General features: G+C 57.5%; 2 protein-coding genes across 5 annotated transcripts in view; both read left to right on the top strand.

Annotated features, from left to right (window-relative positions):
- The window catches only part of SRRM4 (serine/arginine repetitive matrix 4), a 53,781-nt gene extending 47,780 nt beyond the window's left edge, over window positions 1-6,001 (top strand). For 3 of the 4 annotated variants that reach the window (XM_064168682.1, XM_064168680.1, XM_064168684.1), the window contains exons 10-13: window positions 448-669; window positions 915-1,025; window positions 2,534-2,674; window positions 3,300-6,001. In XM_064168682.1, the coding sequence (XP_064024752.1) occupies window positions 448-669; window positions 915-1,025; window positions 2,534-2,674; window positions 3,300-3,561 (736 nt within the window). In that variant the 3' untranslated portion in view covers window positions 3,562-6,001. The remainder of the gene's footprint in view (window positions 1-447; window positions 670-914; window positions 1,026-2,533; window positions 2,675-3,299) is intronic. The other variant, XM_064168683.1, reaches the window with a different exon arrangement.
- A 5,737-nt stretch (window positions 6,002-11,738) lies between these two features.
- On the top strand, window positions 11,739-15,673 carry HSPB8 (heat shock protein family B (small) member 8). Its single transcript, XM_064168679.1, has 3 exons — window positions 11,739-12,589; window positions 13,626-13,689; window positions 14,866-15,673. The coding sequence occupies exons 1-3, from the start codon at window positions 12,211-12,213 to the stop codon at window positions 15,023-15,025; spliced, it is 603 nt and encodes a 200-aa protein (XP_064024749.1). The 5' UTR covers window positions 11,739-12,210; the 3' UTR covers window positions 15,026-15,673.
- Window positions 15,674-16,978: the final 1,305 nt, after the last annotated feature.

Below are 16,978 nucleotides of genomic sequence, written 5' to 3'. Positions count from 1 at the left end.
AGTGCACACTCAGTGCCTGCTCCTGCTGCTCCACAGCCAGGCTGAAGCACAGGCCCCTGCCTGCCATGCCCTGGCTCTTCCTTGCTCCAGCACTTCTCACCTTGCTCCTTCCCTGGGGTCTGCACCACTCATCAGCCTGACCCCATCTCTGCCAACCAGACACCTCTGGTGTTTTGGGTTTGGGGCAGAATTCCTGCCCCTCACTCCGCTTGAGACCTCCTCCACAGCCCTCCCTTGGCACAGCCTGGAGGATGAGTTCTGGGGCTCTGACACACATGAATGGGGTCTCCTTGCAACAGCAGCCCATGGAACTGGGAGGTCCTTTTGATCCCCACTAGGGAACGGGAGGTTGGGAGTCCTCGTTGGCTGGAGCATGGTGCTCCCCTTGGTCAGAGGCCAGTCCCAGTTCAGGCACAGCTTCAATGCCACCCAAATGTATGTTCACAGAGGGTGCCTGTCCTTGTGTCTCAGCTGCTCCGAGGAGAAAAAGCCAAACTCCCTCCCGTCCCCAACCTGCAGCTCCCCGCTGAGGCCATGCTCCCGCAGCAGCTCCTGCACCAGCACGGGCAGGTCCTCCCCTGGCTCCAGCTGCTCCAGCCGCTCCCGCTCCTCTCGCCGCAAGCCCTCTCCCAGGTACTCCCGAAGCAGGTCCTGCTCTTCAGGAAAGAGGTAAGGCCAGTTAAAACAGCTGTCTCTGTGACTCTGGGCAGTGGCTAACCCCTGCAAGCTTCTGACAGGGCAGATACAAGGGTTTGGGGGGTACCCAGGGACCCGGGTGGCTCGGGGTGAACTGGCCACACACAGTGCTGAGCCAAGACCCTGATGTGTGGGGCGTGAGCCCAGGTTTGGAGGAGTTTGGTACAGCCTCAGCCTCCAGCATTTTTAACTCTCCTATGGTTCTTGCCTTTCTCTAGGTCTTCTTCACGTTCCCCCAGCTATTCCTCCAAATCCTCCAAAAAAAGTCCTGGGAGCAGGAGCTCACGGCCTCGTCGGAGCCCTAGCTACTCCCGCTACAGCCCAAGCAGGTACAGCTCCCTCCTCGTGTGGCACCTGCTGCCTCTGCTCTCCCACTGCCTCCATCTCTGCTCTGGGCTCCAGCACACCAGCTGGCTCCTGGCAGCCTCAAACTGCTCCCCCAGCTGCCTCGCTCTGCACTTCAGCATCAGGGCAGGAGGGAGCCCATGGGACACGGAGTGAGGCATATCAGCCCTCTGTCCAGTGGAAATCTCTCACCATTCGTGGTCCTAGAGCTGGTGCTGATTGCAGACAGAAGGGCCCAGAGATGAGCCTCTCGCTTCCTGTAGCCAAGGACTGCCCTGCACTAATGCAGGAGAATTTAGCACACAGTGCTTTGGGGCTAGGTTGCTGGGAAGGAGACCTGGTTTATCCCTGCCTTCGAAGCACCATGGTACCTCACACTCAGAGCACGAGGCAGGTGAAGTGGCTCTTCCTCCACTCCAAGCCCTCGCAGGGGACACACTGTGCAGCCAAGAGTGCACAGATGGCTGCTCAGTGGCGTTTGGCAGGGCTTCATGTGAGTGGGAGCTGTCTCACAGGAAAACCCAGAGAGTGCCCCTCTCTGTCGTGCTGGTGCAAACAGTGGGCAGAATGGTAGGCTCCAGCTGGGTCTGCCCACAGCTTTCATTGCTGGAGAAGCCTGCAGCCCTTGTCAGAGAGGGATCTTACTGAAGCAAGGAAAGACACTCTGCTTTTCACTCACAGCTCTGCCAAAGCGTTGTCAGGCCCTGGCAAGTGACCCCTCCTGTGTGGGCAGATGCCAGGTACCCTCATGCTGGCACTCACACAGTCTTGCAGAGGAACACACAGTCCAGGCAACTCTACCTCCTCCACCTGCCATTGAAAAGACAACTGACAGCTCAGTCCTAGAGGCCCCTTTGGACAGGTTTTTCTGGTGACATCGCTGCTGCTGTGAACATTTTGCACCTTTAAAATGCTACATTCCCAGGGTCTGATCCTTGCAGGCTGTACCAATCCCTCAGTCGGTGAGAACACTTCCTGCGTGCAAGGATCAGGCCCTTGACCTGTAACATGTTGCTTTGCAGATGGCATTGAGCAGGGTGCATGAAGCCAGCCACACAGCACAGAAAGGCCTGTGCTGACGTGTAGGGGAACTCAACACGAGGGAAGGCCATAGCCACACTGGCACTCCTCCTGGAGAGCCTGCCAGCCCTGCAGGGACACTGAGCCCTCTGCTCAGTAGCAGCTGCAGTGGAGCTCAGCACAGTGTGCATCCACAGGCACAGGTGCATGCAAACCATCTCACCTCGGCAGTGTAGGGCCGCCAGGAGACACTGCTGACACCCTCAGACACAACTAGTGGGTGTCCGTCTGTCCAGCCAGGTGCGTGTCTGTACCCAGCTAAGCGAGCGCCGGCAGGGCTGATGCCACCAGAGCACTCTGCCCAGAGCGGGCTCTTCTGGCGCCGACTGTCCCCTGTTCACCTGAGCCTCCACACTCACAGCCCACCCCCCAGCAGCCCAGCAGTGACCGTTCCCCGTCTGTGCTTGCCCAGGGACCGCGAGCGAGAGCACAAGTACAGCTCCAGCGAGAAGGAGTCCCACCGGGAGCGGCGGCGGCGCCGCAGGTCCTACTCTCCCTTGAGGAAGCGCAGGAGAGACTCTCCCAGCCACCTCGAAGCTCGGCGCATCACAAGGTACGGGGCTGTGGCCCCAGCGTTTGGAGACAGGCTGCGCTGGCACCCCCCCGGGCAACACGGGCTGTCCTTGGGTCCCAGCCCTTGCCAGTGGAGGTTTCTCCAGCAGGAGGCTGGCTTCCCCGAGCCTGATCAGCAGGCCCTTCTGCCCCTCCTGCCCCTCCTGGAGCTTGAGGAATTCCAGCCAGAGGCAGAGGGAGGATGGGGTGGGGGGGGGCTCATTTACAACAGCGAAAGACAAAAAGCAGACGAAGTCAGGGCAGGGACTCACCCATCAAGTGCCAGGAGCATTGCCCCACAGGCTTTTTGTTTCACCTTCTCCTGTGATAGAAGTCTCACACGGCAGAGAGAGCCAAATATTAACTCTAACCTTCACGCTCAGGGCTCTTGGAGACGTCAAGCAGAGCCTAGCCTCAGCCTGGTGCCTGGGACGTTCCCCAGGGCTGCAGGAGTGGGTGGTTTGAATCCCAAGGGCTGTCAGACACTTAATCTTGCCCTATTTTTTGTTTTAAACACACACAGCCACACTTCGGGGGAGTGCTGTGCACAGTGAACTGGGGTTTTTTGGAGCTTGGCAGTGAATCCATCCTTGAGCTGCTGGCAATCCGTGTCTTTGTCCCTACAGTGCCCGCAAACGTCCCATCCCCTACTACCGCCCCAGCCCCTCCTCCAGCAGCGCCAGCAGCTACTCCTCCTGGTCCAGCAGCTTCAGCCGCTCCCCGAGCCGCAGCCGGAGCTACTCCAGCTACCGAACAAGCCGGAGCCGGAGCTGGAGCAGCAGCAGCACCGAGGGCAGGAGCCGCAGCCGCAGTTCGGGCCCCAGGAGCAGCCGCAGCAGGAGCAGGAGCTACGACTCAGGAGGCAGCTCCGACAGCCTTCGTCGCTAGGGAGTGCCACCGACGACCACCTCCAAATTCCTGGCGTTCTCTGCTTCCCTCCTACCTACCTGGCCATCGATAGCAATCATCCTCGATACTGATGCGGTGGCTGTGCCGGGTCCCCCTCCCCCAGTTTGGAGTAAGAGCCCTCGTATGCCCAGTGCAGCCAACTGGCAGAGCAGGTGGATCAGTCCCAGCTCCCCAGGTCAGAGCTGGAAGAAGGGTCGGTGCTTTACAGAGGATCTGTCAGGACAGACCTGCTCCATCCTCCCTGACATCCCTGTCTCCCCATCGCTGCTGCTCTCCAAAGCATTGCCAGCAGGTCCAAAGGAAAGAATTCAGCTCCCTGTCCTTCTGCCAAACCAGAAGCCAGCGAATTTATTTCTGTTGGAGGAAGGAATTTGCTGTGAAGCTTTGATGAGAGGGGCTGACCTGTCCCCATCAAGGCAAATATCAAGTCCATTGGGACTCTCCTCCAGAATTACTGCCCACTCTGCAGCAGGCCTCTTCCATGAGGCAATATTTATTTATTGCTGCTCAGCCAGCCCCTGCTATAAATAGGAGGCTAGAAATCCCTCCTGACGTAATTCCTGGGGGGGAAAATGGCCATTCCCACTCTTTCTCCCATCCTTTCCTAGCAGGCATGCAGCATCTCTCACAGGCTGGTTTCATGCCCTCCTCAGCTTGCAAACAAACTGCTGAGGGCTGAAGCAGTGGTGGGGCTGGTGGGGTGCGTGGGAGAGGGGAGCAGGTGATGTGCTGTGCTGTGCTCCAAGAGACAGGCCATGGTGTGGGAGATGAGGCTGTTCTTGGAGGAAGTCCCTTGCAGTTGGGGTTTAGGTTTATCTAAAGGGAGCCTTGCCCTTGAAGTGCAGTGCAGACTGTAAAGAGGTGTGGAGATCGCCCAGCTGAGGTTCACAGGGCGTTGAACGAGCCAGGGCACTCCAACAACTTCTCCTCACAACAGGCAGTGAGTGGTTTTAAGCAGTGCCAGGAAGATTTCAGCATCTCCTTGAGACCTTCAGGCTCCTCTGAGGCAGGATCAGCAGCCCCATCGCAGGGGAGGGCAGAGCAGTGAAGGGGGACTCAGGGGGGCCCCCCACTAATTGCCTGTTTTCTCGACGAGCCGCAGGCAGCAGCAGGAGGGCTCTGCCTGCCCGGGCAGCCCTGGGCCCTGGGGTTTTGTTTCCCTGCCAGCCCAGCTGCCTGCGCAACTGCTGTGTTTTGCAGGGTAACAAAGGCTTCTCCCAGCACAGGCTGAGCTGGTGCCGAGGAGTTTCTTTCTCTTACAACACCTGGGTGCTTAGAGACGCTAATTTGGGCTTAAGACTTCCCACCCTCCCTTTTTCCATCCCCTCCCCTTTCATCCTGCATGATTATTAACAACTTTGGGCTTAATGAGTCAGGGGGGTGTGTCATTTCGGTGTCACAGAGAAAGGCTGAGTGGAGGCAGCTTTTGTTGGAGGAGGAGAAAGAATTGCAACCCCCTCCCCGGACAGGAATTACCTACAGCCCCCCAGTCCCGCCGGCAGCAGGTGAAGGGCCAGGCAAGAGAAGGCCAGGTGGCATGTGCTGTTCAGGGGTGGGGGGCTGGATGGTCACCTTGGCAAGCACACAGACCCCTTAGCTGTGGGAAGGTATTGCAGCATGGGCTGTATTTCCACCTGGACAGTACAAGGGGAAGTTTTATGCCAGAGTCCTTACTTCCCAGTATCTTTCCTAGTGCTCATCCCCCTTGTCCTGTGCCTTCAACCCCAAAAGCTCATCCTTTTCCCACTCATTCTTCCCCTGCCTTGCTATCTGCAGGTCATGTGGGGATGAGGATGGCTGAGGCAGAGAGCTGGGCACTGGTACGGTCAGTGGCTCGGTGGGGACGTGCCTGTCTCTTGAGAGGCCACTTTCTAGGACACTGGAAAACATTCCTGGTAGGGCTGAGCAAATGCTTCAGGGCTGTGGCTGAGAGATCAAAGATGGAGTGTTCCTGCAGGAGGCTGCCGCTGCCTTCCCTCCTGCACTGGCCCTGGCAGTGGCCCCTGGGCGATGGCAGTGAATACCCTTCTTGTGAAGGGCTGAAAACCTCACACTTCTTCCCCAAAGAGTCTCTCCCAGTCTGACACTGAAACGCCCCTGAAAGGCAGGGATGGGAGCCCAAAGCCCAGGTTTGAGCAGCCTCATGCCCCTCAACACCCCCAAACGCACACAGACATCTGTAGCAAGGAAGCAGAGAGCTGGGAGGCCAAACACTGGGCAAGAAAAGGTTTGAGCAGCTGGTGTAAACACCAAACTCCCCACTGACTCGAGTTCTTGGTGGCTGGGGACAGATGATCAAAAGCACTACACCAGGGTCAGCAGCACCCACCAGCCACGGGGCAGGAGATGACTCCAAAGGTTGCCCGGGGCTGGTGGCAGCTCTCCCACCCAGCTACTCCACGCTTCAAGGACTGCCTCTGCCTGTACAGTCCATGGCAGCTACATGCTCCTGGGGTTTCCTGAGCAGACTTGTGTTGAGAGCAAACCTCCCCAGATATTTATTTATTTATTATTTATTATTATTCTATTTTTAATTGTCTGTCAGAATGGATGCAGGTGGTCACCATTACCAGTATTTATTTATTTGGGGGGGGGGGGGTTTGCTTCTTCTTTTTTTTTTTAACATGAAGTTATTTTTGGATCTCTTTGTTTGTTTGAATGTATCCATGCTACTGTTGTCGTGTAGAAGTCTACAGCGCTGACCCCTCTCGGCCAGGGTGGCTGGAGGAGTGACGATCACTCCTGCTGGTCACTCCTGCTGCCAGCTTGTCTCTTCGTCTGCCCTCTCCAGAGCAGGGAGGAGAGTGTGCGATGGACAGAGGGATGCTGGGCAGAGCTGTTTTGTCTGTTTTCACCTTAAGAATTAGGAGTTCCCATTGGGTTTGTGAAGGTGCACGATGGACGTGACCGCAAAAACGGGTTTAGGACCTCACGGAGGTGAGGCCGAAGGTCTGCTGGCCGAGCAGCGAGGTGTCAGCAGTGCTGCGAGGGGAAGGCTCTCGCCGGCCAGGTGCCAGCTGGCCAGCGCCGCTGTTTCCTTTGGCTCGGCAGGCAGCGCACAACCCGAAACCCAGCGGCTCTGCAGAGGCACCGCTGCTTTCCCTGGGAGGATGCCGTCGCTAGGGCTCCCCTGCCCTGTTTATCGCCAGGCAGCGACTCGCCCATGGAAAAAACAGAGAAATGAGGCCGTGAGAGAGTGATCCGTGCTGAGAAGGCTTGCAAAACCCGGCCTCTGGTGACAGGACCTGACCAAGTCTCCGTGTGTGTGTCTGTGTACATGTCTGCATCTACGCAGGAGTTTCCCTCAGTGGTGGTGTTTATTTTTTACCTTATTTAAGGCTTTTAGTACAACCTGGAACATCACCCTCCTGTCAGTGTGCAGTGGGCTGCCAGCTGTTTGCAAGTAGCCCCTGAGCTTTTCTGTCTCTGTGCCTTTTGACGGTGGTTTGTTGTTGGATTTTTCCTATGTTGTTTTGCTCATTCACTGTTCTTAAGGATTTTTGCCCCACGTCTGATATCTCAGATTGCTGCTGGTGCTCTGCAAAGAGCAGCCTCTGGCTGGGGGAAAGGCAACTTGGTCGTTTTGATGTTGGTGAACATGCTTGCCTGTGGTTGGCTGCATGAGGGATACCCAGGGCTGGATGCAGCCTCAAGACTTCAGGAAAATATCTTGGCCAATTTTTGGAGGCCCTGTCTGAGAGGCTCTTTCCCACCCATGACTTTGTTCCCATCCTGCAAACAGCCCAGCTGTTTCTCCCTGGCAGGCAGCATGTCACAGTACCTGCTCACAAATGTCTCCCTAACCCCAGAGTCATATCGTTGGCTCTCCTCCAGCTCTGGACCTGCCTTGGCTGTGGGTTTGTCACACCGAGCAAGGCTTGTCCCACCTCTCCCACCCCAGAGCTGGGGTCAGGCCCTGGAAAACCCAACACAATCTCTGCAGGTTTGCTGGGAAGCAAAGGCAAGAGGTACTTCAAAGCTCTCTTGAGTTCTCTCTGGTTCTTCAGAGGTTACAGCACTTGCTCTATGTTGCTTTATGTCCACCACAACTTTTCTCCATGTTTTTGTTGTTCTGAGGGACTGAATTTGTACCAAATTTGTCTGCAGCAGCCAATCCCTGTTATTTTGCTATGCACTGTACATATGTTGAATGGGCTGAGAGGTCTCAGCCTCTATTTAATATTTATTTCTTCTATTTATTGAGCATTACTTTAAAAAAAGCTGTTTGGGTCTTGCTGTTGGGTCCATGAAGGTGAGAGCCTCTGGAGTGTTGCTATATACATTGGAAAGTGGTTGTCTGGGAGGTGAATTACTTAGGCTGGCACCTGCTGGCATGGAGGCATCTGACAGACAAATCAGGCTCATTTGGAGCTCAACCACCAATGACTTAGGGAGGAAGTTCCTTTAGATGGAGATGAAAAGGTGAGAGGATTTCCTCCAGCTTCTGGGACCAGCTTCTACTGACAAATCAGAACTCCATGGAAAGGTGCTGGACATTCAGAGGTGACAGGCCAGCTGTGGTGAATAAACCTGCTCATCCTCCCTCTCCATGCCATGTAGAGCTGCTAGGATTGCCAGAGATCTGATCTCTCACCACTGAAACGCTCTGGGCTCTCACTGGTTATCTGGGAACACAGGAACTTGTTGCTCTTTTACCAATGTGAGAAAAAGGGTTGAGGGTTTAAGTGAGTTGCTGTGGTCTCTGCTAGGAAGCAAGGATGTCCATCCTGAGACCCTCATCCCCATGCCATGTCCTACTTTGTCCCCTTCCTCGAGCTATTTGCCAGAACCAGTAGCTTTGCCCAGATAGGAGCCTGGGAAAGGTGGCTGTGCCAGGGCTGTGGAGATCTCTCATCTCTGACAGGAGCCAGAGCTTGCTGCAGGCATCCTCTCATACCTTTGAAAGAAGTATGGGGTGTGCTAAAAATCCTGACCTGCTCATGGCCCTCCACCAGCGCTGCAGCCATTGTCCTCTTCACATGAGTGGGAGGTGTTGGTGCTATGTGGGCAGAGCTTCCCAGGCTGGCAGAGGGTGGATGCGGCTCTGGCCTTGGCAGACAAGTGCCACGGTGTGGCTGGGAACTGCAGGGTGCTTAGCCTTGGGGCTGTCAGGATGAGTTTGAGAAAGGGTTCAGGTGCCTAAGTGCAGACACTGCCCTTGTCCAGCAGGGCTGTATTACCTCCACAGCAGAGAGTAACTCACTCCTGTGACCTGCTACTCCCTGGAAGTCTGCGCAAAGCACTGTTGTAGCAACAGCTTCCTTGTCAACTATTGGGCTGTTGCCTAGAGAACAACACCCCGAACGTCACCAGCCCAGGGGCAGCTCTCCACCTTCCAAACCCGAGGAATGAGAAGGTGTAGAACAGGAGCCAAGCCATGAGCTAAGCAGCAATGGAAATGATGTCTCTGTTTTCCTGCCTCTTGGTCGAAGCCTCACCGAGCAGCACATCTGTTGGTTTGACTTGGTTGTAAAACTCCCTCTGCTCTCCATCCTGTACTCTTTAGTCTTCCCAGGGTGTTTGAGTTGTTAGCCTGGATAGAAAAGGGTTCCAATAAAGGTTCGGGCACTATTTCCTTCTCATGCCTGCTTTGTCATGTTCCTTTTGGATCCGACTGCGTGCGGTGGGATATTTTGGGTCGTTTCAGCTGCTCCACAGGAGAGGGCATGTGCCTCTGCTCCCAGCTGCCAGGCACTGACTCCTCAGGGCACTGCCTGAAACAAAAAAAGATGTGGGCCAGTATTTCTGGTAACTGTCCTTTTCCTGCTGGGCTGGGCTTTTGCTGCCGTTTGCCAGGCACTTTGGATGCCCCTGCCCTGCTCGGGCATGGGTAGCTCAAACCAGATATGTGGCCACCTCACCATGGAGGTCACTCACCACTTGGGCTCACCGGTGCTTTCCTTAGGGATGTGCCCTTCCCTGCCTGCACAGCCCTCGTGCCAAGCCTTGCATGGTGCTCCTGAACCACAGGGTCCTGCTGTGTTTACCTCCTCTGCTGTCTCTACAGAAGCCAGGGTGCTCCCTTGTGAGCAGCTGGGTGATGGGGATTGTCCAACATCCCAGATCATACCCCTCAGCCTGGGGTGCTCCTTTGGGCTAGCTGGAAACCTCATGGGACAGTAGCACTGGACCACAGTTCCTATTCTGTTCCCAGCAGGGCTTGGGACCCAACAAGGGTCTGGCTGCAGCATGGACATCTCCTGGGGTCACAGGAGGGCATCCTCAGGCCAGTCGGAGGTGAAGGGAGGCTGGGAGGCTGTTTTGTGCTCTTCAGAGCTGATGCTGTGGGGCCAGCTCCATGGTGGGAGGTAGCTGAGAGATTTAGAGTGACAACAGGAGCTAAATTGGGATGGCCCAGAGAGGGTGAGAGCTGGCAGAAGAGGATGTGTGACTAATGGGGATAAACAAGGCGACAGGGAAGATTCCTGGCCAGGGAGGGAGGATGGCCCAGAGCTATGCAAGGAAATGCAGACTGGAGATGTTGGGAAGCTCCTGGAAACATGGCAGGATTGTGAGGCTGCCCAAAACCTCCTTGGGGCTTGTGCCGCTCTCCCTGTGGGCCAGTGTTTGCCTGAACAGGTGCAGAGCTGGGTGCTGGGTTGATCAAGCTCACCAGCCAAAGCAACAGGTGCCCAGCTGAGCTCAGGCTTGGTGTGTGGCATTGTCCCCCAGGACACCCTGCTCTCAAACCTGGGCAGCAGGAGCCCTCAAGGGGGGCAGAGGCAGACAGGCAGGACACAAAGGGATGGAAGGGGACTAGGGGGATGCTCTGCCACTCCATTGGCAGCTGCCTCCCTGCACCCAGTGGTGCTCAGCACGCACCTGGGTCCTCCCTAGGCATCTCCAGGGAGACCCACACGATGCTGAGCTGTCCTCATGCATGGTGAGAGGCAAAGGAAGTGAGCAGAGGCAGCAGCCCTGCTCCACGCCAAGGAGAGGCAGTTCCTTCTCCTAGCCATGCCGCATCGGAGCAGTGTGATTAATGCTGCCGGAGTGACCAGCGGCTGAATTGCTGCACGGCCTCGGCTGCGTTTAGGTCTTCCTGCTGTAATTAGTTCCATCAAGTCTATTAGAAAAATTGCAGATGCTGAAGAGAGGGAGCATGAGGCAGAGCCAGGAGGGAAGAAGTGGTCCCGCGGCAAACACAACCCTCACCAGCGACATCCCACCCTCCGGCGCATCCCACCGCCCAGCCAAGCCGTGCCTGGACCAGCTCCACGGGGAGCCCCTCGTAGCCTCCAGCCACCCGCTGCTTGCACGGCCGCGGCTGTGCGGCGCAGGGGGATGCTCGCTGGGTGCTCAGCCGCCGCCGCGCCCCTTCGCAGGGCGCGCTGCCCGCTCCGCGCACTGCCCTGTCATTAGCGCTGCCGCCGCGCGGCTGTGATTACTGCCTCGCCCTGCCCGCGCTCTGCCGTTGCGGCAGGGCTGGGGCATGCGGTGGGGCGAGGGGGCGGCGGCAGATGCTGAGCAGTGACGTGAGGATCTTGCCTGCCTGCTGCCCGGGGTCCGTCTCCTGCTAGAAAGCGGTTAGGGGGCATTTCTCCCGGGCGGGGAAGGACGTCCCTTGGATCATGGCCTTCCTCCTGCATTCCACGGTCCCACTCACAACCCAGATCCGTGGGCAGCCCCGGGTAGTGGAGAGGCTCCATGCTCCTGGCCACAAAAAGGGTCTGTATCCTAGCCCAGAATCCCTCAAGCACCCACCTGCGGAGTCCGGTTGCCCTGACAGTGCTGCCCCAGGGGTGCCACCAGTGACCCATTTCCCGGTACAGTGTGGGCTGTGTGGTGGCACAGGGACACGTGGCTTTACAGTGAGGGGAGCAGCAGGGCCCAGCCCCACTGGAGGGGTATTTTTAACAGGTGACACTGGGCTGAAAGCAGCCGGCCCTGAGCTTGGGGGCTATTCTGGGCAAGCGGACTGGGAGTAGGGTGGCAGGAGGGGGCAGCGGGGGCCAGGGCAGCTGCCGAAGTGCCGTGGCCCTGTGGCAGCCAGGATCCTCAGGCCAGCCGAAGAGGTCAGCTGCCACAGCCCAGATTCTCCACGGCTGTTTCATCCTCTCCAAAATACTCGGCTGACAGGGCAGGAATTGCAAAACACACCCCCCCTCCTCCCAAATCCATATAAATAGCACTCGCCCGACGGTTGGAAGGTTAGAGAAGTTTCTCGGCTCCAAGCTCAGGCATTTATTGCAGCTCTCAGCCAGGAGCAGCAGGGAAAGTCACACACCAAGTGCCGGGGAGCAAGAGGGGAGAGAGAAGCCTTTTCATCTTGGGATATTTTATTATTTATTTTTCCCCCCCTCTTTCTTGTGCTGAGAAGTTTTCTTTTCCTCTCCCTGGTCTCTGGGATCACAGCCAGACAGGAAGCGTTTTCTCACGGCCAGCGAGCTCCCTCCGTCCTTCCTGCGGCTCCCAGTGATTCAGCCCTGAATTGATTTTCTCCGTCATCCTTCACCTGGTGCTGGGAAGGAGAGGACCATCCCCGCAGCGCCCACCCGCAGCCGCACACCCGCGTCCCGCCCGGGGTGGATGCTCCCCAGGGAAGTTCACAGCCAGGAGCAGCCGCACAGAGGCTGAGGCTCTGTGGGAGAACCCCCGAGACACGCTCGGACCCCTCCAAAGGAAGCCATGGCCGACAGCCAGATGCCTTTCTCCTGCCATTACCCCGGCAGGCGCAGTGTCCGCGACCCTTTCCGGGAGCCCGGCCTGACCTCACGCCTGCTGGACGACGACTTCGGCATGTCACCCTTCCCGGGGGACCTGACGGCGGACTGGCCCGACTGGGCTCGGCCCCGGCTCACCACCACCTGGCCGGGTCCCCTGCGTGCTGGCATGAGCCGCGCCTCCACCATGTCCCCCAGCTATGGCACCCGCTTCGGGGGGTACCCCGAGAGCCGCAGCCCCGCGCCCTTCCCCCGAGAGCCCTGGAAGGTGTGCGTCAACGTGCACAGCTTCAAACCCGAGGAGCTGACGGTCAAAACCAAGGACGGCTACGTTGAGGTGTCAGGTGAGAGCGAGGGGGAGGAGGAGGATGGGGCACGAAAAGCAGCCAGGCCTGCCCAGCCCGTGCTGGCTCCAGAAGCTGCTGCAAAATGCCCTCTACTTTGAGCCTGGGAACAGGGCCAAGGCTGCAGCAGGGCAGCTCCATGGGCACTTTAGGGGTGCTGCTGGGGGATCTGGCTCACAAGCCACGGTGCTTTGCTGCAAAAATGAAAAGGACAAGCCTCCTTTGGGGTAAATCTCCTCGCTTTCTGCCCCAGGCTGGCCAGGGAGGCACTGCTGCGGGTGGCAGCACCCTGCAGTGAGCTGCCGAGAGGGGCCCCAGCTTGGCTCGGGTAATTATAGCCAGGGTGAGGCCAGCACCGAGGGAGATTCCCTTTAAAGGGGCCCAGAGAGAGGCACCTCTGATGCTGGGAAGCGAAGGCAGCTGCCGTGCAGCCTCCACCCAAACCCAACCCAGGGAACAAGCTGGCCAGAAGCACCCCCCTAAAAATTCAGTTAATGGTGCAGATGGTGGGTGCAGGGTGCACCATATCTGGGGTGCCTGCAGACACCCAGTCCCAAGCATCCCTTGGGCCTGGCATTGACATTATGCCCAGGGGAGGAACATGGCATGGCCTTGAGTATTTATTTGGGGCGCATGGCATCAGATTGAGGTGGTCTGGGCAACCACTAGTGGGGTTTTAACTCCAGAGATCCTCCAGGCACAGGGACCCCTGTCTGATGGCGCAGAGAGAGAGGCCTGCGGAGTGGGACAAGGGTGAACCTCCAAAGGTTTTATGTCTGGAAACCTTTTCTTAATCCCCAGCTCCTGGGGGCCTGTGAGACCCAAGGCTCTTACTGGAGTATGGGTGCACCGTGTCCACCATTTCCTTCCCCACATAGAAGAGGCTCCCTGAGCCCTCTCCAGAGAGATGGGTTTGCACTGGGAAAGGGAAGCATCTCCTCTGCAAAGCGTCCTGTTGGGTTTGTTGTTGTTTGTTGGGGGGAAAAAAACAATCTCCTGGTGAGGTGGTGATGTGGGGTGTTGCCCTTCCCTGCAGGCAAACACGAGGAGCAGCAGGTGGAAGGAGGGATCGTCTCCAAGAACTTCACCAAGAAAATCCAGTAGGTACCAGTCAGCCCTGGGACGTTGCCCTACTGAAAAGGCTGGGGCATGGAGGGGCTGCCACAGCCAGCACCCAAATATCACCAGCCTGCTGTGGGACCCCTTCGCTGTGGCTGTGCAGGGATGGCACTGACAGCAAAGAGCTGAGCTTTGCCAGTCTCCGTGCCCCAGCTCATATACGCAGGCACTCCTGCGCCTGTGGTCACCCCAAAATCTGCCCTTTTGCAGCACATGACTGGATGGCTGGGGCCACATGGTGATTTCCTAAGGCAGGCCTTTTTCTGGGTGATTTGTCAGCCTCTTCCAGGCCTGGGGCTGTGATTGGAGACAGCTGGGGTGCAGGGAGCAGGAGGGGTGTGAGGAGCTGCACTCAGAGTGCCAGCACAACCCCGGGGCGCAGCAGGGCACAACAAGCTGACAGCATCAGCAGCCCCAGAACCCATCCCCGTGCGTGAACGCGTGTGAGCCATCTGAGTGATGTCAGGCAGATCTCTATCGCGTTGACTCACCACCTTGGCTCACTTTGGCAACAACAACGGGCCAGGGCTGGCAGGGAAGGCAGGTCCCGAGGCGGGCAAGCCCCAGCTGCGCTGCTTTGCCCATGTTGGGGGCAGCCCTCCAGACACAGGGCTGGCAGGGTTAGCAGGGAGAAGCAGCCCAGGCCACGGGAAGAGCTTCCTCGGGTGGCAGCTTTGCTTTTTTGCCCTGGAGGAGCCCCATACATCCCAAACTCCCACGGGGAATCTGGGGCGAGCACCGCACTCCCTCCTGCTCGGCACCCGGCAGCCGCGGAGGCTCCTTTTACGGGCAAGGGCTGCGGCGGGCCACGGCAGGGCGATGATTTACTCCGGCTTTGCAGCAGCCTGGGCAGCGCAAGCGGCGAGTGACATCCCGTCAAACACATCTGCCGCGGAGATTAAACAGAGCCCGGAGGGGCCAGGCCGGCCGGGAAGCCGCTTTAAATATCCCCCCGCACATTCCCAGGCACTGCAGGAATGACGCAGGCGTTGCTGAGCCCCGCGGGGCTGCTGGCTCAGTATCGGTGGTTCCCCACACACGGGGGGTCCTGTGTGGGCTTCCCAAGGGTCAATGTCCATCAGGGATGCGGCATATTCCAAGCTAGCAGCTGCCCTGGTCTCCAGCGCCTAAACCATCTCCTCTTTCCTCCCCTACAGGCTGCCCTACGAGGTGGACCCCATCACGGTCTTCGCCTCCTTGTCACCGGAGGGGCTGCTGATCATCGAGGCACCCCAGATCCCTCCCTACCAGCAGTACGGCGAGGGCGGCTGCAGCAGCGAGATCCCCGTAGAGAGCCAGGAGGCCACCTGTGCCTGACCGGCCACCCACGTCCCTCCCACGCCCCGGCATCCCTCCTCCCTTCTCCCTCCTCTCCTTGGATCCCCACTCCCCGGTCCCCTGCGGCATGGCACCCGGTGAGGGCGATGGGTGCCGCTGGCAGGGATGGCAGCGCCTGCCACCCCACGGGGGACCAGCGAAGAGCTGGGGCATGTGTGCCATCCGCCGGGGCCACCGCCCTTGAGAGCTTGTAGCCGTCTGAGGTGCCAGTAGCGATTTTTGTGCCCACAAGGCCGAGCAGAACGGATGTTCTCACGACGGTTGTTTTTCTCTGCTCCGAGTGGCTCCGATGAGATATTTATAATACTAGGAAAAAACAAAAAGCCCCCTTTTTTCCCTCTAGGACTGAGGTGGAACCCTGTAGCCCTGTGTCTTCTCCTTCTCCGTGGGTTTGAGGGGTTTTTTTTAGCTACATCTCTGCAAAGGACACGCGTCCGGCGGCGGAGCTTGACGGCACAGCCTCTGTCCTGAGAAACGCAAACCGCCCGCGTGTTTGGAACAGTGGTCTGGGGGCTTGGGGGTTGTTGGGTTTTCTTCTTTGTTTTGTTTTGGTTTTTGTTTTTTTCCAAAGACAATTTGTGCTTTTACTTGTCAGATCTGAGGAATAAAACCCAGTCGATGTTCTTAGCCTCCGCTTGTCACAGCTCAGCCCGGCAGGGTGGGTGCAGGGCTGCGGAAGGGCAGCAGGGAGGAGGGGAGATGTCACCGTGCGCCTCCTTCTAGCTGTGCGCAGGGTCCTCCCCGTGGGGGATGAAGAGAGTTGTGTGGGGATGTCTGCACTGATGGGTGGCTGAAACATTTGCTTAAGCCTTTTCTGCAGCCTGTAAATGCCAAGTCCCAGGTAACACTGTGCCAGGGATATTCCGAGCCTGGCAAGGACTATGGGCTCCTCCTTTCCTTACTCACTTGAGGGGCTACAAATACTTTTCTGAGGTGGGAAAGTTGGGTTTGCACCATCCCATTTCCATCTCCACCCTGGCAGCTCCTCACCAGCAGCTCTGCCAAGAAGCCTTTCCCATATAACACCCCTTGGATGTACCAGCAAGTGGTTCCTTCTGAGCTCTGGACAATGCCTTAGGACTACTTCCAAGGGTGAAGCACAGAGTAAGATCTGTCAATGTGCTGCAGTGCCCAGGGTCAGCAAAAATGAGGTGCTGATGGGAGGCAGGAGTTTTTCCACTGATCTGTGGACACCTGGATCAGGCACCCAGCTTTCCATGTCACCAGGACCTCAGAGTTAAAAATAACCTCTCACATGCTCCACTCTGGCTTGTTCGGGATGTGGTTACCAACAACAGCCCATCATGTGCTGTAAAGCTCAGCACCTGGGACCACGATGGTACCCACACTCCATGTCACAGAGGGCAGAGTGGGGGCTCTCACCTTGGTTTCACATACTATGTTTAATTTTCAGTGGTGGTTCCAGAGCCTGGAGCCCCAGGTGTGCTCACCACCCCCACAGCCCTCAGCAGCATCCAGCCTGGGCTTGGCCCTTCCACCTCTGCCAGGCTTGGCCACGAGCACCATGAGTTTTATGAATAAAATAGAGTCTTTGATGTCTAATATCAACACCAGGGTGGAAAGTGAAAAAGTCATGAGTCACAGCTCCAACCCCCTGTCTTTCTGCCACTTGGACCTGTCATGTCCCCAGGGCTGCCACCTCTCCAGCACAAACTGTCCCTCCTCTTCCTCACCCCTTCAAAGAATTACTGTTTTCAAGTCTTTTGAACAAAAACCTCCCTGAGCCCAGTTTTGTCCCCAGCACCCCATTCCCTCAAAGCACTTTTCATGGGAAGGACCCCAGGGGAAGTGTCCTCAAGGCACTGACCCTCAGGTTCCAGCACCCCAGAATGAGTATCTGGATGTGCCCTCCCAGCAGCCCTGACCTTGCACCCCACAAGCAGCAGATGACAGCTCTCCAAGCAAGGCTGT

This window comes from Pogoniulus pusillus, chromosome 30, assembly GCF_015220805.1.
Source record: "Pogoniulus pusillus isolate bPogPus1 chromosome 30, bPogPus1.pri, whole genome shotgun sequence".
NCBI lineage: Eukaryota > Metazoa > Chordata > Aves > Piciformes > Lybiidae > Pogoniulus > Pogoniulus pusillus.
Note: the sequence above shows the minus strand (reverse complement) of the source record. Positions and strands in the feature narration are given on the sequence as shown.